The sequence below is a fragment of the Opisthocomus hoazin genome, chromosome 1, assembly GCF_030867145.1.
Source record: "Opisthocomus hoazin isolate bOpiHoa1 chromosome 1, bOpiHoa1.hap1, whole genome shotgun sequence".
Taxonomy (NCBI): Eukaryota; Metazoa; Chordata; class Aves; order Opisthocomiformes; family Opisthocomidae; genus Opisthocomus; species Opisthocomus hoazin.
This window is the reverse complement of record NC_134414.1, coordinates 14,618,494-14,637,849: the sequence shown is the minus strand read 5'-3', so window position 1 is coordinate 14,637,849 and position 19,356 is coordinate 14,618,494. Positions and strand designations below refer to the sequence as shown.

General features: G+C 39.3%; 1 protein-coding gene across 4 annotated transcripts in view; it reads left to right on the top strand.

The window, feature by feature from the left end:
* The window catches only part of SLC36A4 (solute carrier family 36 member 4), a 123,521-nt gene that overhangs the window by 14,781 nt on the left and 89,384 nt on the right, over window positions 1–19,356 (top strand). For 3 of the 4 annotated variants that reach the window (XM_075417302.1, XM_075417310.1, XM_075417318.1), the window contains exons 2-8: window positions 516–639; window positions 1,419–1,509; window positions 2,359–2,447; window positions 3,775–3,870; window positions 5,486–5,570; window positions 16,704–16,931; window positions 18,168–18,266. In XM_075417302.1, coding sequence (XP_075273417.1) covers window positions 516–639; window positions 1,419–1,509; window positions 2,359–2,447; window positions 3,775–3,870; window positions 5,486–5,570; window positions 16,704–16,931; window positions 18,168–18,266 — 812 coding nt within the window. Of the gene's footprint in view, window positions 1–515; window positions 640–1,418; window positions 1,510–2,358; window positions 2,448–3,774; window positions 3,871–5,485; window positions 5,571–16,703; window positions 16,932–18,167; window positions 18,267–19,356 lie in introns of those variants that run through there. The other variant, XM_075417323.1, reaches the window with a different exon arrangement.

Genomic DNA, 19,356 nt, shown 5'->3' with positions numbered 1-19,356 from the left:
TTGATGAAAAACTGTAGTGTTTGGCTATGATAGTGATGATAATGAGATGATGTGCCACTTGAACTTGACAGGACGAGGGGTAATGGTTTTAAACTAAAACAGGGTAGGTTTAAGCTCGATATAAGGAAGAAATTCTTTACAATGAGGGTGGTGAAACACTGGAACGGGTTGCCCAGAGAGGTAGTGGAGGCCCCATCCCTGGAAACATTCAAGACCAGGTTGGACAGGGCTCTGAGCAACCTGATCTAGTTAGCGGTGTCCCTGCTTGCTGCGGGGGAGTTGGACTAGATGACCTCTAGGGGTCCCTTCCGACCCAAAACTTTCTATGATTCTATGATTCCTACGAAAGAGAGAGAATTTTCTGTGCAATCTTGTGCTGTGCGTATCTATCTGCCTAAATCAGCTTTATAGTTAGAAAGACAAGTAAACCTCACAGCATGAGAAGTTGGAGTCATATTTTACTTCTAAACTGTAAGTTTGTTTCTAATGCTAATGTAGTGTTAACTCTTGTACAGACATGGAAGTAATGAAGCCTTTAATTGATGAACAAAATTCGGATGGTGTCTCGGATGAAGAGCGTGAAAATAATTTCCCGTCAGTTGAGAAGCATTACCAGCTTGAGAATGGAGAAGGCATTACGTATGTATTACTCTTAAGTATCAGCTTTTTACAATTTGTTGCCCCTGGCTTGTTTCTCATGAGTAGTTTAGTGAACTCTTAAGGTGTTTTCTTACACCTGCGGTTTTCTGATTATACATCAGGACTTTGCATAGTTCTGCCAAAAAACAACCTATTTTGAGTAGGTTCTTTGCTCGTTGGAAGCTAACGATGTGCTGGCCATAAAATATTCCAAGGAGTCCATTTGTAAAGTGACTGGGTCACTCAAAATCCAAGCACTGTTTCACTGTTTAAAGAAGGTTTTGATTGATTTTATTTTTTCCTAAAGAAACTTCAGAAGACTTTGGAAAGATTCCATTTGCTAAAGTTTAATTAGAAGAATTTGTAAAGGTTTTTCTTTCTTTTTGATAAAGCTTTGGCTGTCAGACTTGTGATTTGCAGCTGGTAATTGTTTTGAATGTTACTGATTCTGAAATAGTATTGATGAAACTTGGTAATTTTGACTTTGAGGCAAAAGGCCATTAAAATTTCGCAGAAAATAAGCTTTCACAAGCTGGAGGAAGGAACTGAAGATCAGACTTGTGAGCTTTCTCAAACAGAACATACATTTAAAGATGAATAAGAACATTGTTTGAATGTGCTGGACCTTCCTTAAAGTAGCCTGACCACCTTGACGTAGTTGAATCTCACAGTTTATCCCTTTATTAATAAATGACACAGAGAGTGGTTTTGCTTTTTGTTCTCCCCCTCCCCACATCTCAGTGTCTTTCTAATGTGACTTTTTATATTTTTATCATCAGGTTTATACAAACACTTACGCACCTCCTCAAGGGAAACATTGGAACTGGGCTTCTTGGTCTTCCACTTGCAATAAAAAATGCTGGCATTGTGGTAAGAATTCAATTATTTTCCATAGATAACAAAAATTATCTTGAAAGATCTACAGATATGTGTCTGAGCCTGAAAAAAAAAAATCTTGATACTTTTTGTTTGTCACTACCAACTTCAACAGAGTTGTGTTCTATTTTTTAGTCTGGTGAAGTTAGAACTGCAGTTTGAGAGGTGGTTTTTTTTTTTTTTTTTTTTCCTTTGAATTTACTACTTCACCCTCAAGAGTTTATAGCATGTATTGTAATTTTACTTAGCCAAAGTCTTTTTCTGGTGAAAACAAACTTTGTCATGAAAAGAAAGAAAGATATTGATTCATTCAAACTCCTGTGGTGTCTCAGGGGAATTGTTATTATGGGTTTGTCTTATCTTTGTCCAGACTTCTCCTCGTCTCTTCTTCTACTCTGAAGCAAATTATTTTTTTTGAAAATTATCTATAACTTGTAATAGTAGAAGTTGTCAGTATTGTGGTGGTTTTTTTTTTTTTTTTTACACTGCACATCAGGTCTACTAATATAAGGGAAATAGTATATGCATTCTTTTCTCTTGACAATTTTTTTTGACAAATATTTAATGAAGCTGTTAGAGGAGTGAAGTTGTTCACACCCATTTGGTATTTGTGGCTTGATCGCCCCTGAGAGGCCTTCTGTCAAGTAGTGAACTAAAAGTAAGGAATGCTATAAAGCATCAGCAGCAAATCCCGCTGAGAGGGGGGAAAAAAAAAAAATCCAGTTGCATAAAATTTTTACTGTGCCACAGTGTGAAATTTTTGCATGTAAAGATTTTCCACCAGCATATTTTAATGAAAAATTCTGTTTATCTCCCATATGCTCCTTTTTTTTTCCATGCCAGGTTGGACCAGTCAGCCTTGTGTTCATCGGAGTGATATCTGTTCATTGTATGCACATCTTGGTACGTTGCAGCCACTGTCTATGTCAGAGGTAAATGTGGAACTACTCATTCTGTTGCTGAGTTTGAGTATTATTTTTTTTCTTTCTTCTTTTCTGTTTCTGATTTTTGGCCTACAGAACATCCTGAATGCTGTAGCAGTTTCTTCTTTTCAGTTCAGAATCTTGTACTTGAAAGAAACGACTCTCAAGATTCTTATCGTGCGACTATAAATGATAGCTATGCTTTGCCCAACACTGCTTTAATACATTGAAAAAATATTTGTTCTCTTCTCATACACAAAATAAAGTTGGTTTAACTTGTGTTGCCCAGTGTCCTGTTCCCTGTCTTTGCTGGCAAATAATCAGATATTTCTTGATGCAGTTTTGATTGCCTAGCTTCTGTCTGTTAGCCCTTCTTTATCTTCATAGCTTTCTTCGTAGCTTCTGAATCATCATAGCATTGAAAAGTGTCCACTTTATAAACAGCCAGTTTATAAGTACTTTATAGGAATAAAAAGTAAACTAAGAATTGCTGTTAATGGTTTTCATGCTTATATGCGAGCTCTGTCTCTTTGGATTGTGACAACTTGATTCTTCAAAGCTGTAGAGCTGAAGGAATCTGTTAAAATGATGCTAGTGAGCAGATAAACACTAGACACTCCTCCAAGCGAGGTGTACCATACTGGGTGGAAGCAATCATTCAAATATGACTGATAGAGTATTTTGATTAATGGTGACTTGTATTAAACATTTTTATCTTACTGTCAGGTGTTAAAGCAGTGGGAGGGTCTCATATTTAAAAAGTGCAATGAAGTTTTTGAACTGAATAAAACGCAAAACTGCTCGTGTCCCTGTAGCTGGTAAAACTATCTTACCAGTTTAATGTGATACTGTACTGTGAAGGGATCCTGTGATTCCTGAATTCTTCGCTTTTTTCTCTGTAGTTTTGAATGGCCTGTGAAGATGTACGTAAAACTAGGATCACTGAACCAATTGTGGTTGACTGCTTGTCCAGGAAAATCTGTTGAATCCTGTTGAAGTTCTTTGTGACTTTCAGATTTGAGATGAATTTCTTAAGCTGATATTATAAGAATCCAATTTTGGACTAATTTATCAAGGAAGTTGTTCTGTAAGAAACTGATTTAGTACTGGTGAGTTAGGGAGAAGCAGCACTGTGGTTCACATGCTTGTAGAGTGCCGAATAGCCCTTCCTGGGGAAAAGCAGCCCTAACCATACCTTTGAAATTCAGCAGCCGCAGAATGGTGCCACAGGTGACTGCTTGTTATAATCCTGGGAGGCCACCTGCATTTTCAAGGTTGGGATCTAGGCCCTCATAGTTTCTAGTAACTCTGTTCTTTCTTTACTCTTCGATTTCAGGATGAAGAAATCCTCACTGGGCTATAGCGATACAGTTAGTTATGCTATGGAAGTGGGGCCTCTGACCGCTCTTCAGAAGCGAGCTTCTTGGGGACGGTAAGTTTCCATTAGATTTTAATTTAATAAATTAATTATTAAAAATTAATGGCCACACTTGGGAGTCATTAGGAGATTCCCTTTTTACTAAGTTGTTACTTGCTTTAACAATGTGTTCTCTGTACTTGAGGTATTTTTATGCAGTGTTATTTCCTGCAGCCGACTGGTAGTGGTGACATGGGAGGACTGGGGAGTGTCTCTGTTCGGCCTTTCAGTTTTCAGGTCTACAGGAGCTGTGAAGAAAAGAATTCTGTTTAGTAATGTAGGAAGAGATGTGGTATAACCAGCAATGCATTCTGTACTGTTGAATGTAGTAACGTAATTGAAATTTTCATGCTCTTTTACCATAAACACATTTCTCTGCAGAATTCACTCTTTAAGCAGTTTGACACTGCAAATGTGAATTACTTAATATATTTATTCTGAAAGGAAGCAAAGCGATTCTTTGATTCCTGTTTAAATATAACATGCAAATAATGGAGAAATATTTACTATAGTTTGCAATAATGACATACAAATATTAATAGCTTGTTGCCTCTCTTAAATACTTTATCCCTCTTTTTTAAAAGACCATTATTTTTTCTGTGCCATTTCTTGCTGTGTAGCTGTTTTGGAGTTTATGGTATGACTACACAGTAGTGAAACTCAAAAAGTCAGAAATGTTGTCCAGCGTTAAAGTGGTTTTTTTCGCCTCACTCGAGGAAGGATTTTTTTGGGTCTTGTTGTTTTCAAGGATGCAGTGTCTTGCATCACGTGTTTTTGCTATTACTTTGTTTTGAATAAGAAATCGGTGAGCTAGTCTTTTGAGATCTATTGTGATGACTTCATAGCAATGGAGTAGAGCTCAATTAGAGGGAAAATTGGTTTGTAGTGAAATATAATGACAATTCTGTAATGCACCAAAGTGTTACAGGCCAGAAAAAGCAATTTGATTTCCAGAGACGCTGTGCCGCAGCAAATCCGTTCTCTGAGGCAGGTCTCTGCCGTATGCCTGACTCTGGCAGAGGGTTTCATTACAGCGTGTCTTCAGGCCACGTTGTGTATAACATTATTCAAAACCAGTCTGAACCATAGTTCAGAGTGTTTTTTCACTGAGATCCAGCATCTGAATGTGTATGTGGATACATTGATACAGATCCACTTAGTAAGATGTGAAAATGTTTGTTATCTTGAATTGCTAAAACTTACATAACTTAGACCGTGTGAGACATTCATCTCTGGTCCTGTTTGCAGCCTGCTCTGTCAGGGGCTAACAGACCCCAGCAGAATTTATATCTGCATTGAATGCAGATGTCTGTTGTTTGTATTTGTACCACAGTTACGTCTTTGAATTTCATTTTATGCCACTTTAAAATATGAGTCCCTTTTTTTTTTTTTTCCTGAGAAACTATGATGCCTCCTCAATGTTACCTTAAAAAACAAACGTGTAAACCCACCCTGTTTCACTGTGAGAGGAACCTGCATTGCAGTGCTTGTGAGATTAATGTGGCATTGGAATCTAGTATTTTCACTACTGTAAAAAGAGTAGTAATTCTGTATTAGGTAGAAATGGGTTCGTTGTTTGGATCCTAAGTATAATGTGTGTTTGGTTTTTTTTTTTTTTCTCCTTTCTCAGGTATATTGTTGACTTTTTCCTGGTGATAACACAGCTGGGATTTTGTAGCGTTTATGTTGTGTTCTTGGCAGAAAATGTGAAACAAGTGAGTAATGTTACTGTGTTGAAACAGTTATGGTTTTAGATTATTTTTTCCTCACTTATATTTCCTATCCTTATAAAGACCAACTGAACTACTTGTAAAATGTGAAGTTGAGAGATGCACAGAATGGGTTCTACTGCGGTTTCCCCAGAAGAGCTTTTAGTAAAAAGGAGCAGTGTGCAAGGTGAACTAAATTCAGATCTTGTGCTGCAAGTGTTTGTGGCTTCAGTGCCCTCTAATTTGTTTGTGGAATTTAAAAATTAATTGTGGAAATGATAGAAAATAAGGCTGAAACTGGTCTAGGAGCCAGTTGTCGCTCAATTATTTTTTTTTTTGCCAGACCAGCTGCTGACTTCCTCTTTCTCCCTTGACCTCCTGGGCATATTTTTCCCTTTTCATGTCACTGGAATCTTTCTTTGGTTCTTGTTTAGTCTCTTCCCTTTTCTGGAATGATCTCATCTGCCACAGAATCCGTTGTATCTAAACCAATCCTGTTTTGTATTTTTAAAAAAGCCTGACATTGAAGTTTCCACACCTGCCTCAGTAGTCAGTTCCACTGCTTTTGTATCTGTTAGGCAGCTTCTTTGTAGAAGCTTAAAATGTCTTAATGGTGTTGTAAGTCCTTTATATCATGTTCTAGCTATAAGTAATTGATTCTTTTGTATTTGTGAGTACCTTTTATGTTTTTGAATATTTTTGTATTTTGAATATTATAGAATCTGATAATTCTTATTACTTTTCTGTGAACGCTCTGCAGTTGGTCACATCTCTCTCTTTTTTTCGAAGTTTTATCCCTGAACCTGGTTATGCTACTCTAGCTGAAGTTTGGCTTGTGACCAACAGAGCTGAAAGGTTATTTCACAGGTCTTGCAGATCATGTTCCAGACTTGCCACTTCAGTATAATGGTCGTTTTGCAGGAGCATGTCATTGCTAAGTCAGGAATGACTTGTGATCCACTGCGATCTCTCGATCCTTTACTACAGATCTGCGTTCTAGGCAGTTCTTCTGGTTCTTCTTTCACAGAATCACAGAATCACAGAATAGTAGGGGTTGGAAGGGACCTCTGTGGGTCATCTAGTCCAACCCTCCTGCCGAAGCAGGGTCACCTACAGCAGGCTGCACAGGACCTTGTCCAGGCGGGTCTTGAATATCTCCAGAGAAGGAGACTCCACAACCTCCCTGGGCAGCCTGTTCCAGGGCTCCGTCACCCTCAGAGGGAAGAAGTTCTTCCTCATGTTCAGACGGAACTTCCTGTGCCTCAGTTTGTGCCCATTGCCCCTTGTCCTGTCACTGGGCACCACTGAAAAGAGCTTGGCCGCATCCTCCTGATACCCACCCTTCAGATATTTATAAGCATCTATTAGGTCCCCTCTCAGCCTTCTCTTCTTCAGGCTAAACAAGCCCAGCTCCCTCAGCCTCTCCTTGTAGGGGAGATGTTTCAGTCCCCTCATCATCCTTGTAGCCCTCCGCTGGACTCTCTCCAGTAGCTCCTCATCTTTCTTGAAGTGGGGAGCCCAGAACTGGACAGAGTACTCCAGATGAGGCCTCACCAGGGCAGTGTAGAGGGGAAGGAGAACCTCCCTCGTCCTGCTGGCCATACTCTTCTTGATGCACCCCAGGATCCCATTGGCTTTCTTGGCAGCCAGGGCACACTGCTGGCTCATGGTTAACCTGTCGTCCACCAGGACACCCAGGTCCCTCTCTGCAGAGCTGCTCTCCAGCGGGTCCGCCCCAAGCCTGTACTGGTGCATGGGGTTGTTCCTCCCCAGGTGCAGGACCCTGCATTTGCCTTTGTTGAACCTCATCAGGTTCTGTACAGATGGTTTCTGCTTACCTATAGAATCCTTTATTTTTCCTTACCAGATTGGTTTTTAACAGTTCTCAAGGTTGAATTTTAATCCTTCTTCAATGTTCTTTCACTTTCCATCTGGAATAGATGTTTAAACCCTGCTTACTACATCATCTGTGTTATTAATGAAAATATAAAGTAGCACTGCTCATATAGCATTTCTTGTATTTTACTATAAATAGTATTACATATATAATGTGTAGTATTATATGGAAACACATTTCAATATGTTACAGATTTTTAAATAGATTGGATATTAGTTATTAGAAAAACACTGTGATTCATTTGTGCAAGCTGATTTATTTAAGGGTGCCTAAAGGTCAAATATTTCGTCATGCCATATTATGAAAAAGTCAATTAATTTTATGAAAAAGTCAATTAAAAATTTCAAATGAATCCCCACAACCACAAATGCCTATGCACTTCCCAAGCAACCCCCAGACCTTTCAATAAAACTCAGCTATCCCTTTTCTCCCTCAGAACCATCCATCACTGACAAAAGCAAACAAAACCATGCCTATCATGACAGCTACTCCTGCTTTTGTTCATGTTGTTTGTGTCTCTTTCTCCAGTTCTTCTAAGCTCTTCTTGTGCCCAGCGACAGGACAAGGGGCAACGGGCACAAACTGAAGCATAGGAAGTTCCGTCTGAACATGAGGAAGAACTGCTTTAGTCTGAGGGTGACGGAGCACTGGAACAGGGTGCCCAAGGGGGTTATGGAGTCTCCTTCTCTGGAGATATTCAAAAGTCACCTGGACGAGGTCCTGTGCAGCCTGCTGTAGGTGACCCTGTTTTGGCAGGAGGGTTGGGCTGGATGATCCCCAGAGGTCCCTTCCAGCCCCTGCCATTCTGTGATTCCTTTTCTCATTAGTGGAGAATTTTCTGTTGACGGGGTCCCTGGTGTCTGCTGGCCCTTTCTCTGGCACATTTGGCAGTTGCAGTTGACAGTTTGTCTGTCTGACCAGGCAGTCCCCGGGCGGTCAGCCAGCGTGGGTTGGCTGCTCAGACGGGAGTCACAGGCACTTGAGCTTGTGGTGCTCTCTTCTCCATGGGCTTATTAAGATGCCGGGATTCCACCAATGTTCTCTGTTGTTTTCTGCTCGTAAAACCATGGTTAGTCACTTGACTTAAAGCTAATGAGGATGAATCTGAGCCTGTATCCAAACGTGTGCTTCTGTAATTAGTGAAGTTGGTGAGCAATAAGGTATGGCAGGTTAATGAGCGTTAATCATCCATATGGACTCTTATTCTACGCCAAAGGTAGAACGAGGGTGTTGTAGCATAGCTTAACTTACTTTAATTAGGAAGAAGAGTGTCCCCTTGGGCAGTTAGTACATAGAAAACAGCAAGTTTCCTCCCCTTGGAGATGAGAATTTATATTGTGTTTAACAACTATTCTGAGTTCTGCAGATGAAGATCCTGTCAAGATGAGATGAGTTTGTGTATTTGGAAGCTGGATGCTCTGTAATTTGCATCTTGGGCACGAAAAAAAAAAAACAATCTCAAAAACTACAGTCTCACTGTCACAATCTATCTCAGTACCTAAAAATGTTTTTTTACATGTGATGTCCTTTTGCTGGCCTTCTGAAGTGTGGATTTTTATTGCACCCTTTATAATTTGAGTTTTAATTGACATTTTTCCTATCAAATATATGTCTGATCAACAAGTTGTTATATGTGTATTGTGACCTTAAGCAAAAGATGAAACTGAACACTTATTGACCTGGGCTTTTGGAGATTCTGAAAAAAAAAATAGACCTTTTCAGCAAACTTGTTACGTCTTTCTTGAAGAAGAGTTGAAAGATCTTACAGGAAATCAATGTCTGCAAAAGCAGTGGCTGCGGGGACCCGCGACTTGTACCCTGTGAATGAATGAAAGTCATCAGCAACTCAGAAGTTCCACTTTCAAGGGTATTTGGTTTACATTGCCCTGTGCTCTTTCCTCTGGGAGGGAGAAGGCTGTGGTTTCTTTCTGCAAACTTTCTCTTGCAGAGATCTGTCCCGTAGAGGGCACCAAAGAACAGAAATTGTTACTACTTTAAATCTCTAATTATTAGTTTGGGGTGGTGGAACGATGAGGAAGGTGAACGGAGGGAATGGGGGGGTGGAGAACTAAGATAAAGGAAAAACACAGTAAAAAAGTTACGCATACCGCTCCTTGACCAGTGCCTCTGCATTAGGCTCCCAACTTTCATTATGTTTTGCGTGTTGGTGTGTTTGCAAACTAACAGCCTTCTGGAACCAGTGGGAACCTCCACTGAGATCTTTTCTTTGATATTCCCAGTTAAAACTAGAACCAAACCAAACTTAGTAGTCTCTTCCTTACCTTATTTACTATTTTACAGAACAAAAAGGTAACAAAGCATTTTAGGATGGTTCTGGCACATGAATTGGCTATTCATCAGTCCACATTGCTTTGAGGTGAACATTTAGTTAGACACACAGTGGTGCATGTGAGTCTAAATACTTATTTCATCTTTTGAATTCTGCAAAATGTATGATATACCCTTCTCACTAATGCATATACACTATAGCTTCTGATGCTGAATCTTTTCTGATTAATGTCTGTGGGATTCTGCCAATGTTGGCCGGATTATGTTAGAGTTTTCCAGATGCTGTGTGCCACAAGACCCTATTTCCAGTTATGTTGAATTTCAAATTAAGGTTTTCCTGAGTAATGTTTTCCTGGGGCACCAAAGAAACTTGGGTTGGTGGAGAGAGTTCTGGCTAACTCTGGCAGGATGCAATAAGAGGCTTATTGGTGAAGGTGTCTAGAGTTGGAGAAGAATGGTGAAACTGGAACGAAGAGCTAGAGGGCTGACTGTGGCAAGACTGGAGCAGGAACACACTGGGGTAGGAAAAAGAATCTGTGCTCAAAAGAGCATGGTCTCCTTTCATGCCATAGTAACTTTGCTTTTCCTGCTTGAGCAACAGAAGACCTAAAGTCAAGAGTCTTGGCATTTATCAACTTGCTTGTGAATATTTGCTGAGTACTCGGGAAAAGTGTTGTTTGCTCATTGTTTACTGATAAAGCTAAAAAATGAAAACATATTCTTGCTGTGTGGGAACACTTTATTACATCTTTAGCACTTTGAAGATGGCCCATCAGTGGAGTGCTACATAATAGAATTTTGATTTTTTTTCCGGTTTTTGTAAAAAGGAGAAAACCTCCCAAGACTTAGGAAGTTGCACTTAGATGTAAAACTAGAAGTGTTAAAAATGTTGCAAAGTTGAGTACTGAGTAATAATGGAATACCAGAACTAAATGAACTGAGAATCGATTATTTGGTGTGTTCATGTGAAATTACAGGATTACAATACAGTCTTTTTCTGTCTGATAACGCATCAGTGTGGTTTGTGCAAGATCTGGCCTTCTGTGATTTTTTGGCTGTTGCTCTGAGCTGAATAAGGAAGGAATTAGGAGGGACTAGTGAGTTCAAAGACTACTTTTTCATCCCACTGGATGTTGACAGGTCCATAGACTGTATGCCAGTAAGAGTGGATTTTGGCATATGGGCAAGGAAACAGTGGTCTCGGTTGAAGAGAATGAGGAAACGGAGTTATTTCTTGCTTCTGAGATACTTTTAATAAGAAGTGTGTTCATCAGGTGAACTGCGTTTTCCGCAGTCACTAGCTGTGCATTAGTCATTTTCTGAGTGCCTGACATAAGGAATATGATAACCAGATTTGTTCAAGTGTTTGATCTTCCTGGATGCAGATGAAGTTGGTGGTTGCTGTGCTTGGGCTATGTAAATGAGACGTTAGTGGAAGCACGCCTGTAAAGAAAGCTGTTTCAGACATCACACTGTCATGTAGGTTAATGTTTGAATAGCTGCAGTGACTTCTGGTGAAGTCACCTTGTGACTGGAGGCATCGTTAGCCTTTGTAGCCACTATGCCTAGTGACTTCAGTGGCTGTGTACTTTCTTTCAAAAAACATGGAATTTCCTCCTGTGGTTTAGGGAGATGTTTGTTGAACGCCCAGGTGCAGTCATGATAAGAACAGAGCAAAATGCAGATAACGTGTGTTCAGACTGGAAGATGAGTAATGTTCACCGGGCCTTGTGACATGTACAAAAGAATATGTATGTGTGCCTTTTTCAAGAACAGATCCATTGGATGGATAAGTGAAAACGTTTGTCTAAGTTGGCTGATATTCCAGCGATATTTCAGATTGTGTTGCTTTATTTAGGAAAAAACCAGTTAGATGTAACGTCTGCTGTTCTTGGCCCAGCATGACTGCCATGTGCACTGATGCACTAGCAGTGAGCAGCAGGAGATTGAAAGTGATTGTTGTCCAGAATAGGAATCTGAGATTATATTAATTCTAGTATTTAGGAGACTAGGTTAGACAGATAGTGAGTCATAGTCTGTCCTAACACAATCAGTGGTAAACTTCTTGCACTGAGCTAAACAGGATATGAGAAAAAGTTTAAAAAAAAGGAGTCCTCCTGCTGCTTTATATTTTGTTACTTGGTAGAACAGTTTTAAGTGTTATCTGATTAATTTTTTTTTAAATCTAGTAAAACACTTTCAAAGTGACAGTAGTGTTAGCCAATCCTGAACAAATCAGTGCAATCTCATCTTCATTAGAGTTTTCCTCTGCTGCTCTTTACTGTCAAATCTCCCACAGCCAATTGCTGCACTTCAAGAGGGAGAATAGTGATCTTTACTTTTTATAATTTTTGCATTTTTACTTTCTGACTCATCTTGCTTCCACCTGTCAGTCGCTCTTGCCTGTTTGTTTAGCTCTCCCACAAGATGAACCTTTGCTGGATCTTGTCTGGTGTGCCTCATCTGAGCCAGTGTACAGAATAACTACTCTGTCATGTTCAAAACCCACTTCTGCGGTATGGATGTTTCCTGTGGCCTTGCCTAAACCCATCAGCGGTCCTGCCCTGACCGACGTTGTTAAAGCTGTGTTACTGATATGCGGTTGATTTAAAGGTGTATATATATCCACAAAAGGGAATTAACTTTCCTCCTATGCTTTTATATCAGTATAACTATGTCCATAGTATCAGTTACATGATATATACATGTGTGTGTATGTGTGCTTAAAATTCACCCCCAAAGTATTTTAGTAATGCAAAACCCCATGTATAATGGACGTAATGAAAACAGCTTGACAGTCAACAGCTGAACTGAAACTTTCAGAATTTTTTTTTTTAATAAATTGAAATATTAATGTTGAGGTCATGGGCTTCACGTTTTGCTGCACACAAGTAATAGCCAGTGGAGAGTAAATTTCAGAAACCTTCTCCTCACCCAGACAGTACTGCCGACTTAAGCAGTGTCGGAGGGCTGAAGCACTTCCCTGTGAGGGCTGGGGAAACTGGGCTTGTTCAGCTTGGAGAAGAACTGGCTTTTGGAGGGCCTAGCAGCAGCCCCCCTTGACTGCAAAGAGGTTTTCGAGAAAATGGAATCAAGCTCTTTACTGAGGTCAAGTGGGAGGACAAGAGATAGTGGTCGTAAAATAACACAGGAGTTTCTGACCTGAGGCGAAGACAAACTTCAAGACAGTCAAGCACTGGAGCCTTTTGCCCAGAGAGGTTGTGCAGTCTCCATCATTAGAAGTTTTCAAGACATGACTGGAGAGTGGGGAGAGGAACAATCTGGTTTGACCCCATAGCTGATGGAGCTGTGAGCAAGTGATTGGACTATAGACCTCCTGAGGTCCTGTCGAACCTAAATTATTCTATGTTTCAGTGAATCCAAACCTCCATTTGTGGATGAGGTGATGGAGAAGACTCTTGAGAATACAATGTTTTGTGTAGTAGATAGGAGACTTTCAAGGCAAAGTGACTCAAATGGTGTGGAAGAGAGTAAGGGGGCAGCAGGAAGGCTCTGTGAATTTTGTGGAACTGACATTTATTCCACCCCTAGAACTGCAGCTTTTGGGTTAAAAACATACAAGAAGTGGGTGCTTTTCGTAGCTTGGACTAAGACAGCTGTGATTGCAAATCTGGCTTACTCAAAAATATTAATCTGTGCTGAGCAAGTTCAGAATTTCATCTTTTTTCTTTCTTTTTTTTTTCTCCCAGCTAGAATGTCTTTGATGCTCCTGACTTTTTCTGTAAACTGGATTTCAAGGGACAGGATCTGATGCAGGCTTCTGCAAGTCATGACTCTCTTGAGAATCCGTTTGACCTCTGTTTCCTTCCTCTGGTGAATGCTGGGGCAGGGAAGAGTGCAGGGCTTCAGAAGGGGTACATGCTTACAGTGTTGTAAAGCAGACTACAGCGCTGTGGTTTGTTTAGGAATAAAACTCATATCTGAAACGTGCAAGTGGGAGGTGGGAAGCTAGGGTTGGGGAGTCACAGTCTGATAATTTTACTTGGCAGTGTTTTGCTGATTCAGCATCAATATTCATTCGGCTGATGACGGTTGTGGAGAGTTCGTGTGTAGCTGTAGCGTGTTCTGTGCTTTCCTCATATTTTTGTGAAAAGGCAGATAATTACAAAGGTTATTTTGTCTGGCCACACCTACCTAACACAATACAGAGATTTTGTCTGATCTCAAGCCTATCATCAGGGTAGCTGATCACAGCAGACCTAGTCTTGAATAGAATTATATAAAATATAGCATACTACATTTTCCAGCCATAGTAGCCAGTAAACTCTGGTTGAATGTCTAGTTGGCATTTGGTGGTGTTAATAGACAAAACCTCAAATACTTATGATTTTAGGAACATTTCATTGAGGTTTGTGTATAAGAATAGAATGTCTTAAGAGAAAACTGAAGTGGTTGAATGCTTGAAGTGATATGAGTAGAAGCTAGTTTATACGGTGGTATTTTAAAAATGTATTTTAGAACCTGAACTGTAGCCTGCCTGCAGTTATTTTTATAGGAATAATTTACTTTTTAAAAAATAGCGACTTGGGCTTGCAAACATTTATATAAATTGAAGGCACATGAAGACAAATATTTGTTGCAGTTGAGGTTTTCAGCGGGACTTACATGCTCAAATCATACGGTAATTCTTAGAAAACCCTCTTATGTGTCCTTATGTGCAGAGCACCTCTGGCTACCTGCGAATGCATTCAAGCAAGTAAACAGACGAGACTGTTGTTAAAATGAAAGGCTGTTAAAGTGCTTGTTCTGTGTTCCTATTTTAAATGCGGTCGGAATGCAGGAAACTTCTACAGAGAGCTTTACTTCATGTGGCATTCGGGAAGTGGTTTGGTGAAGTGTTTGACATACTGCTTGGCGAAACAGAGTTATTGTAGCTGCGTGAATTCACTGGATTTCAGTTCTAAATGTATTTAGCTCTTCTTTGTAGCTTTCTAAAAATGTTATCTTAATGAAAGCTAGTAGATGCTAAACATCTTGTAAGTGACACTTAAGCTTCTCGCAAGGTGGAAACTGTCAGTGTTTCCATAAAGACTGGTGTCCTCTGTTGTCATTCAAAGCGAGATTTCTGGAAAACAGGTGGTTGCAGAATTGTATCTTTATCTTTCCCTTTTTCATAATGAAAAAATGTGTATAGCACTTTTTGTTACAAAGAAAAGAATTTTAAGTTGTTTCTGTCTTCCTGAGTTTGTGGATTATTTGAAACAATGGAAATAAAGTGAATTGTGTAACTTTTTTCTTTTTCCCTTAGACTTACAAAGTCGGAGTTTTGGCAGACTTGCCAGTTGAAAGACTTGGCTTGCGTACACTTGGTTTTACATTATCGGCTAACTCCCTCTGCCTCATGAAAGTCTCATAGTGCCAGTGACCCCTTGATTGCCTACCGTATCTCCAGCCTATCTTCTTTTCTCCACTCCGTCCACTTCCTAAGAGTAAAAAATTAATGGCCCTGAGTTACATGTAGTAGATGCCATGTAGTAATGGTAATTGTGGTGTTTGCTTAGGACTGCCGTGGCTACATAAAAACTTACATTGTAATGGTAATACTTGCCCCTCTGACTGTGACAGCTTAACATGTTTGGGTTTTTGAGGCAGAATCTATGATCTTATTATTTCACCTGCACAGATAAAAACTGACATTTTAAAGAACAAGCCACATTGAAAGAATTGCCCATAAATGAATCAGCCTTGGGACCATGCCTATGAACTATGTGATAAGGATAATAATATTTAAGATTTGCTACACTTGCACACTTCCTGCGGTTGTAGGGTTACACAGTCTTCCTCTGATTTCGGTTCTATGTTAAGTTTTAAGACTGGCTATAGCAGTTTGTTGTCTGACAGTACTTAGGAGTCAGAGCATTGTCTTCGGTTGTTTCGTTTTAGATTGATTTCCCATTTTTGTTTAAGTCTCATTATGCTATAAGGAACTTATTTTTTTTTTTTCCACTGTCTAGGTATCTTTTTGTAGTCATCAGGCCGAAGGCTTGCTGCAGCATGAACAGATTAAGCACAATTGTGCTGATTTGTAAGCTGGTGAATGCAATGGAAGGGAAGAGGAAAGGATACGCTCCTAGGGAAAAGGCCTTATAAGGAGCTGTTACTATTTTGCAGCAAGCAGAATAACACCAGCTCTTGATATTTTGATCATGGTGTGCACGTAGCACAGGATGTATTTCCACAAAACAGATTTTGGCAGTTATGGCCACATTAACATTTTTCCAAGAGAAGAAATATAAGTTGTGAATAAGTTCCGAACTTGGTCTTCTGAATTGCATCATAAACAGCTATTGTAATGTTATATCAAAAAACCCTAATACGTGTTCACATTGTGTACTACTGTTTATCTATAGGCATTAATTGTTATCAATTTGATGGATACAGGACTCTCATAATTTTTAAAGTTGAGTTAATGTTGATTAATAAAAGAGTGAAGAGAGACAAATGAAATAACTTGAATTAAAAGAAAGGCAGGTTCATATTCTAACATTATTTTTGTATGTATGCTGCTATGATGTGCGTGGCAAAGGCACAGGGTTATTAGGCTCTGAACTTGGGTACAACAGCAGTTGATCATCTAACTTTTCCTTAGGAAAATTCAAACTCACACATTTAGGCCTAGATCCATCTCGCTTGTGTTCATTTTACCAAACTCTCACTTTCTGAAAGGACTCTGATCTAAACTGCTCGTGTGGATTTCCTCTTTAGTCAATGGGGGGGTAAAGATGCTTTCAGGTCTTTTAGGTCTTGATTTCATCATTTGTCTTAAGGATGAACTTGTCTTCCCCTCTGCTCTGAGAGTACAGGGATCTCAAATCACCTGCCACCCAGCAGGTAAAGCAGAGGGACAGTTTTCCCCATAGGGAAAAACAGCAATGTGATCGTATGCTCAGTGCTACCACTATTTAACAAGCTTTGTTTTTTTTTTTCTGCAGGTCCATGAAGGATTCTTGGAAAACAAAATTGCTCCCATAAATGTCAGTGCCACCAGCAGTTCTTTGGAGAAAAGGAGTACTGATTTACGAATATACATGCTGTGTTTCCTGCCATTCATGATCCTCCTCGTCTTTATTCGTGACCTTAAGAGCCTGTCCTTGCTTTCATTGCTTGCCAATCTGTCCATGGCTGTCAGCCTGGTGATCATTTACCAGTATATTGTTAGAGTGAGTATAAAGAAGTTTATTATCTCTTTTTTCAGTGTGGCAAGTTGTGTTTGTTACATGTGGCAGCTGGCCTCTGATAGACACATACTGACTGACAATTTCTGAAGGGCAAAATTATCTTGTATTTAGTTGGGGCATCTTAATTTGAGGAGGTGCATTAGTACTGGAGACATGCTTTAAACATTTTTACATTACTTTTGAAAGAAAGTATAATATTGCTGCACTTAATAAAAATATGTATTGTAATGACTTCCCTTAGTGGAAGAATATGTGAATTTTTATTGGTTGCACACAGAACTTGCAAGGTTTTAATCTGCGGTCAGTCTTCTCGTTGCAACAGAAGAACAGTTTCAATTGCAATGTTTATTGCTAGTGTTTCTCCGGTACAATTGGGAAAAATTTAAAGCTTACCCTTTAAGAATACATATTGCAGACTTCCATCTCCTGAGATGTTGAATAGTTACTGCGTTTTCTGAGTTGCTGCTGTTTTTCATATTTGGAGGGATTTCATAATGGAACAAATTGAAGTGAGAAAACAATCACATGTAGAAACCTCTACATTTTTCTCTCTTATGGTTTTTGAAAAGTGGTGATAGACGCTGTTGCACACATGGTGTAGAGAAGTGGTGAGCACCACTATTGTTTGCGAAAGCTTTCACATGTGTGTTGCGAGATGAGCGGGAAGCAGAGGATGGGGAGGAAGGCAGAAACTCCAGGGAGAGGTATTGGCTAGGCGAGGAGGCAGGAGAAGTTACAGAGAAGAGACTGAGGGAGATAGAGAATAATTAATTCATCTGCAGAAGCTCGACTTGTATTTAGAAGATTTTCTTTTACTATCTTTTATGGTTGTGAAGAATGTCTGTGCAGCATGAAAGCAGATTAGAAAATGCAATACTCTGAGAAGTTTGCCAAAGATTAAGCTTGAGATGTGAGCTTTCCCTTTTGTTTTAATTGATGCTTACTCATATACACCAGTGTGATACTTTAAATGTGAAAATTTCTAGTGTCAGTAATGTGAACCTAGAATAAATGTATCTGCAGGCGTCTGTGTGTGGTTGGGAAGGTGGCTATGAATGTTTATAAAGGACGAAGTTTGGGAGGAAAACCAGGTGTTGTAAAGGGCAGCGTATCACCACTGTCAACATGTACTGAGTTTTCTTTCCTATAGACATCAATCAAAATTGTAGGAACAGCTAATGCGCTTTACATAGCACTGTTTCGCTTTGTTTTCTTCAGGATATAGTAGATCCTCGAAAACTGCCTCCTGTGGTTGGCTGGAAGAAATACCCACTGTTTTTTGGGACTGCAGTATTTGCTTTTGAAGGAATCGGTGTGGTAAGTGCTTTTTACTGAGTCTTTGAAGGACCTGATTCTGTGCTAGACGATGGGATACAGGCAGCTTTACTCCTGTTGTTATTTAGTTGTTTTTGTTGAGGCACTAATCTTCCATGTTGATAAGAAAAGGGTTAATTTGTCAAATAAGGCAAAAGTTAAGGAAGCAACATCCCCATCAAAGGAGAATTTGGTGAATACCGGTTGCTACTTGGACACTTAGCACCTTCCCAGATTAGAAGAATGCCTCTAGTTCCACATTGATTGAGAAAAATAGTGTAATAATATCTAGTATCATAATATGCTATATATTAATATAATACTAATAATATGATGACACTATAATTATAATGATTCAGCAGCTCAGTTTTAGGTGATGAGTGTGTAAAAACAGAAACGTATTCAGCATCCTTCTTTTCCTTTGGGATCATAGAGGACAAAGTGATTTGTTAGAAATGTATTATTCTTCTTGCTTCAAACTTGTCTGTAGATGTGATGACAGAGATAGAGATGATAAGAAAAAGGAGAGATGTTTCATAATATTTTTTTGATTCATGGACTTCTGACAGTGAACCTCAGTTCCTCATTGTTTCCTGAAAGATATCAATTAAATAGATTTATCACTCTGCAAATTTGGGTTTTAAAAGTGGATCTTTTTTAAGCTCTTATTCACTTATTACTGTTTCTAAGGGCTTTCTGGTTGCATCTCACACAAGCAAAGTTTGCAAGATAGTTAGCACTTTTGTTCCACACAGCTTATTTTAAAAAATATCCAAAGAGGCTTCTGGAAATGGTAGGTCATAGTGTCTTTAAACTGTTGGGAGACTACTATATACACTTTGTTTGTTACTAATGTAATTACATACTTCAGCAAGTGTTACCATATGTGTAAAAATGAAAAACCAAACAAACAACACCTCCACCCTCCAAAAAAACCTCAACCAAACCAACCCCAAACCAGCATGTAATTAATCTGAAATGATTGTCATTGACGTAAGACAGGAGAGTTTTCAAATCTTTTTTCTTTTCTGGATCTGTCAGCAGTGCAATAAACCAGAGTGTTTCACCCTGCTGCTATATTATCACTACCAGA